The 6,428-nt window shown below is 42.8% G+C and overlaps 1 protein-coding gene across 1 annotated transcript; it reads left to right on the top strand.

Moving 5' to 3' along the window:
• The first annotated feature begins 2,930 nt into the window (after positions 1-2,930).
• On the top strand, positions 2,931-4,905 carry LOC112139016. The gene is made up of 5 exons (XM_024261711.2): positions 2,931-3,222; positions 3,310-3,623; positions 3,727-3,986; positions 4,064-4,312; positions 4,408-4,905. The coding sequence occupies exons 1-4, from the start codon at positions 3,036-3,038 to the stop codon at positions 4,275-4,277; spliced, it is 975 nt and encodes a 324-aa protein (XP_024117479.1). The 5' UTR covers positions 2,931-3,035; the 3' UTR covers positions 4,278-4,312; positions 4,408-4,905.
• Positions 4,906-6,428: the final 1,523 nt, after the last annotated feature.

Raw genomic sequence — 6,428 nt, 5'->3', positions numbered from 1 at the left:
CTTGACAGCAGTTTAGCGAGAGCGTGCTGGCTTGACACCAGTGACGTGAGCATGTTCCTGGGACTTCCGTGGTAAAAACGTCCCAGAAACATGCTCCGAGCCTAGGGTACCATCCCCCCTACAGGCGAGGGGTCCCGGTAACTGAAGCCGCACTTTCTGCTGCTTTGATGACACTGTAAATGTCCGTTTTTACCTGTAGCTATTTCCACTGCGGTCAAGTGAGCCGCTGTTCGTTTTTCCGTGGTCAAATCAGCCCTCATTGGATTTTTTTCTGCGAGTTTCATACAAGACTTACGGTAGCATGTTCGTGCTCGCTGGAAAATCCTGGAGACTCTTTAGAAAACATTATATTTTTACTCCTCATAAATCCAATCACATTACTTTTTATGCTTATGATATTAATTAGAAAAAAACTGTGCATTACTTTTTTTTTAAATCAATCTCAAAATCTCTTGTATTAGTGAAATAAAATTGGTTAATTTTGGCTGTGAATTCATCCCAATCATCAATGTATTTCATTATAAATCCGTCACAGACCTACATAGTCCTTAATAGAAATTTTCTCCTGGAAATCTAAAACATTTTATTGTATAGTTTTTCAGAAAAAAAACATCAAAAATGCCATGTAAGGTCTAATCTTTACATCATTTGGCTGACTTTGGGTGGAACTAACTCCTCAGTTTTAATTTAGTACTTCACCATTCCTCCACAGACCTCCTTAGTACTTCATGGAGTACTACTCCTGAAAATATGAAGCATTTTTACTGTATACGTTTTGAATAAAGTACATCTGAAATACTATGAAAAGTTTCATTTTGTATTCAATTGGCTGACTTTGGGTGGGACTAATTCCTCAGTTTCAATTTAGTACTTCACCATTTCTGTTCAGACCTCCTTAGTACTTCAGTGAGTACTACTCCTGAAAATCCGAAGCATTTTTACTGTATACTTTTTGAGAAAAGTACATCTGAAATACTATGAAACGTGTAACCTTTTTATTCAATTGGCTGACTTTGGGTGGGACTAATTCCTGTGTTTCAATTTAGTACTTCACTATTCCTTTACAGACCTCCTTAGTACTTCAGTGAGTACTACTCCTGAAAATATGAAGCATTTTTACTGTATACTTTTTGAGTAAAGTACATCTGAAATACTATGAAAAGTGTAACTTTCACTTTTTATAGTATTTCAGATGTACTTTTTTATACCTCTATATGATATCTATGGTCAAAACCATTTGTTTGCAAGTATGTGCCGTGGGTAGGGTTTATAAGGAAATTGGCGACCAGGCGTTCATTGAGATGGGTCAGTCTGGCAGTGGAGGGGTTTCATAAAGACTACGATGACGTCGACAAGGTAAGAGTAAATAACAAGAGTTCTCCCTGTCGGACTAGGCCCATCTTTTCTTATTTTTAAACATTCTACAACTTTGATTCTCATTTGAATATTAAATACTTAATTCCAAAATTAACCTGTTATTTTTCAAGATTACAAAATAAGAAATCTGCAACAGAAATATGAATCATTCTTAGAATTCAGAGCGACAACACATCACAAATGTGTCAGTTAAAGATTGATACGCTGGTCCTGGTGTATTTTTCCCTTATAAGTAGATGTATACATTTCTAAGTTTGGATTATTATTATTATTTTTTAATTGCATCTTTAAAACTGGGTCAGTTTCTGCACATTTTCTGTTTACATTTCTTATTTACCTTGTTACATTTAAAGATCTGAAACTGTAGATGTCATTTTCACGTTGTTTTTGTTTGTTTTTATTTTTCATTGATAAAATCGTCTTCAAAATTACTTAGGAAAAAAGTAATTCAGCCAAACAATCCAGTTTTCTCTACCAATATTTCTTGGATCTTTTAAAATTTCCCCCAGTCACTTTGGATACTTAAAGTTTATAATGTGAAAAAGCTTCCTTGTATTAGATTTTGCTCATAATTTCATCCTTTAATTTGAACAAAGTATTAAAGATTAAAAAAAAAAAAAATCTGAAGACAAGAATCTATGCCAAGAAGGACTCCAAATGGCTGCTTGACAATCATTAACACGTAATCAGACTCACTGTAATCAGACTCACTGTAATCAGACTCACTGTAATCAGACCCACTGTTACAGACTCACTGTAATCAGACCCACTGTTACAGACCGGTCGTGCAGCAGGTGACTTGGTGTCAAAAAGAACACAACTTCCACAGTTTGGGAGTACTTTGTGTTCCAAATAAATGAGGAAGGAGAGGCCGTTAATCCCGACAAGGCCATTAGTAAATTCTGCATAAAAAGATGAGGGTGAGAAATGTAAGCACCACTAATCTAAAGGACGCATCTCTGCAGAAGAGCGAGCTACAACTGAAATAAGAGAGTTTGAAGCCGCTCTTTCAAGGGGACAAGGATGCTCTTCTCTGGTGGAGCAATGCTGAGTTGTCTTTCCCAAATGTGGCAACCTGTCTGAAAGTACTTGTGTGTCTGCGCTACAGGCTGTTCATCCGAGCTAGTTTTCTGAAAATGCACCGGAGCGCAACGCACCGGCTTAAAGACGCACAAAGCAAATATGAAATCTGAAACAAGGAACTAAAGATAAAGTTTTGATCTCACTGACTCAAATAGAACACAAGTGCACTTTTTGGTTCTGAAAGCTCACAACTTGGTTCAACTTGACTCCACTCTGACTCCACGAGGAGAGTTGAACATGGCACCGAAGAAAATTTTTGAAGCTGATTTTGGAAAAATCCTTTGAATACAATCTGCACAAAGTGTCTTTTTTTCAATGAGAATATTGGATTATTGTTACTGATTAATATAAATGATTTGTTGTGGATGCTTTGAAATTTGATTACATCAATGATATTAATGATCCTTAATAGTCTGAATCTATTAATATTTAATATTAAGTCCTGGATCGGAAATGGATAATTCATGTAAAGGGTAAATTAGATCTTATTTGCAATTTCCGGTCTGTAAACCTAACTTCTAATGTTTACACGCTTCCCTCTGAGACCCAAATCTAAATATTTCTAGGCGTTCCTGATGGATGGACTGGTGAGGTGGAACGAGGACCGCGCAGCAGCTGCTGCACCTCCACCTGCAGCTGAGGATCATCTGCCGCCTCTGCACTACTACAGTGACCACCTCAAGCACGCCCTTAACCAGAAGAGCCAGAGGGTGCTTGGTCATCATCTGGTTAAGGATTTCACCAAGCCTGCTGTGTACACAGGTGAACAGTCACAACTGAGGCCAGAGGTGTAGATCTGACTTCATATCGATCAACCAAAATGACCTGAGCTCTCCTTCTTCACTGCAGGGGAACTCATTGGGGTGGAGTACCTGTTCCAGCAGTCAGGTAGCGTGCTTGAGGATGTCAGCGGGGACCCTGACGCTCCGGACGAGGCTGCTGCTGTCATCACTCTGCAAGATGAGGATGAGGGCATCGAGGAGGATGAAGACCCCACCATCTCCGGGCCGGTCCTCCTCTCCCCTGACGCAGCAGCCTGGTCAGGTGACCCAGCTGACACAGACACCTCTGAGCCATCCAGTCTGTCGCCCCCCCCCCCCGAAGAGGATGTCCGTCCCGCTACCTCGCAGACTCCCGATCAGCATCTCTCCTCAGACTCTGAGGTAAAAACTGCAACACCATTCCTGTATCAAACTATCTGAAAACGTGTTTTGTTATAAGATTTTCTTTGGTTTGCGTTTGCCAACTGTCCTGCTTCTGTTGCAGGAAGAGGTCCAGGGTCCTGATGGTCAGCCAGGATATCAACATGTCCTGAGGCTGGCCAAGGCCCTGGTGGAGATCATGAGTCTGCCTGCAATCCCCAACAGCAGGGTAGACCGAATTGTTGCGCTCTGGGAACGCCTCCCAGAGTCTGACAAGCAGCGGGTTGTCTACCCTGCCAGGCACCGGGACAGACAGCCCAAAGGCCGTTTCAAGGCCGCGAAGGGGAAGAGCACTTCCTGTCCTGGGAAGGAGTCTCTCCAACAGTAAGTTTGCTTTCCAAACGTTTTTTACCTGCTTAGAAATCTGCTTCATTTCCTTCTTTTCTTCCACATAACTCCAGCGGCCTTTTGGGGTTGAACGCCGGCCCTGCAAACTGGCCTGACGCCAGCCGCCTGGTGGAGGCTATTTGCAGCCAGCTCTGCCGGCTTCACCCCTCAGCCACAAGAACTGGGGGGGTTCTAAAGACCCGTTGGTCCCTGGTCTTGGGGGACTATGTGGCCATCAGGGAGGCGGTCCTCGGGAGCCCCAGGCTGATGGCTCAGACCGGTCTTTAGCTGTTTCAGCTGAATCAGAGGACCCTGTCACAGTGGTGAGAGCCTGAACTTCTGCAGTCTGATGTCGCACCTGTTCAAACAATCCCAGCATGGTGGTACCAACACTTTTTTTGTATGCGTGTGTCTTCAGGTTCTCCAGCAGGCAGAAAAAGTGGGAGAGGGCTGTGCTGGAGCAGGAAGTGGGACTCCTTCCTGCTGCTCCAGCTGTCTCCCTGCAGCCTCTCCCTGAAGCTAAAGGGCTGTCCTTGGTTCAGGTGGGACAGGGACAGCCCTTCGACTACGGGACGCCAGAGGAGAAGCTCCCTCTCCCACTATTGAGACCTGCCCCTCCAGCTCCACCACCATCGCCTCCTCTACCTCCTCCACCACTGCCTCTGCCTCCCCCTGGTGAGCGTGTTCCCAGGACGACCACCTTCAGGAGGAGGAAAGCAGCAGAAGCAGCAGCTGCTGCACCAGAGGGCCCTCCTGCGGGGACAAAAGTCCGCCGGCAGACTGTGCAGTACACCTGCACGAAGTGTGGCCAGCCAAAAAGGCTGGACACTGGCCACACCAGGATTGACGGTGTGTCATACTGTGCAGCTGTCGGCGGGAAAACTGTGCAGGAGTGGACAGAGGAAATGAAAAAAAATAAATAAATAAATAAACACTTTTATGAACATTTTTTATTATTGTTTTGTTCAAAATAAAATATTTTCTTGAAAAGATTGTGTTCTTGTATTTTAAATTTGCCCTGATTTGAGTAGAAATTAGTTACTACGAATTAACTGAAGCATTCTAAAGAACTAGATGTGAAGAAGCACTCAACAGAACTCACTCTAACTTTATAAAGTAATTAAAATTAAGACTTTGCCATTAGTCCAAACATATAAGCTGTACGTTACAAGCTAAAACACACACTTGGATGTTTCAGAAGCAAAGACAGAAAAAAGGCAGTGATGAAAGCAGCAAAAAGGGTCTTCATGATGACTGGCAGCTCCGCACATCTCTCAAAACATATACTCTAAAGCAGTGTTTCCCAACCCTGGTCCTCAGGGCACACTGTCCGGCTTTTTTTTTATCCAACCCTGCTCAAACACACCTGCCTTTGGTGACCGTCATTGTCAGGCTTCTGCTGAGCCTGATGATGAGCTGAATCAGGTGTGCATAAGCAGGGCAACATGGAAAACATGCAGGACAGTGTGCCCCGAGGACCAGGGTTGGGAAACACTGCTCTAAAGCTTGACCTAGGCATGTTTACATTCAAAGTGGGGTCATCTGGCACGCTAAACTTTATTCCAGGATTAATCCTCTTCTTGGGCGTCCGTGGCAGATATAAAATCTGTTCCACCTTTGTCCACCTTCATCATAGGAGGGATCCAATATCAGTGTAAGGGTGGGCTCATCTGGACTCCATGCAAGAGCACGAGGGTTCAAAAAGCTTCAGGTTCTGGATTAAATCTGAAAAACATGCACAAAACAACACAAACTGTTTACACAGTGTTCACAACACTTAAGAGTCTCTGTCTTCAGTCATCAAAACATCTAAATCTGACATTTTTTCCCAAATAATGCTTTTAAAGCGCAAACAATGTGATGCACCTTTAATTCACTTTGCATTAGAAGTACTACCATTTTATTGTACCCTTGACACACTTTAAAAACCTTTTTTTTTCACTGAAACTATTTCAGATACCTTTGTTAATATATTACGGATTTTTCTGTAAATTGACACGATGGGGAAAAAGTGTGCAGGAATGGAGAGAGGACTTGGGGAAAAAAACACAACCAATAAAGACTATTGAACGATTTTTATTATCTTTTGTGTAAAACAAAACATTTTGTTGACATTTTCCTGGGCTCATCTGGACTCTATGAGAGAGCAGGAAGGTTCAATTAGCTTCAGGTTGTGGATTCAATCTGAACAACGAGCACAACACAAACTGTTTACACGGGGTTCACAACACTTTTTTTCACTGAAACAATTTCAGACACCTTTGTAAACATCTTACAGATTTTTCTGTCAGTTGACACAATCTGGAGTTTTTTTGTTTTGATTGTCCGAGGTGGGACTCGAACCCGCGATCTTCAGAACGGCAGCAAGAGCCCCCCCTCTCTCTCTCCTCCCCTCCTAAAAAACGTCGAAAAACGTCTGAGGGAGGCTTCAACATTTCA

The sequence above is a fragment of the Oryzias melastigma genome, unplaced genomic scaffold (assembly GCF_002922805.2).
Source record: "Oryzias melastigma strain HK-1 unplaced genomic scaffold, ASM292280v2 sc00396, whole genome shotgun sequence".
In the NCBI taxonomy this organism is placed as follows: domain Eukaryota; kingdom Metazoa; phylum Chordata; class Actinopteri; order Beloniformes; family Adrianichthyidae; genus Oryzias; species Oryzias melastigma.
This window is presented reverse-complemented; position numbering and strand designations above follow the sequence as displayed.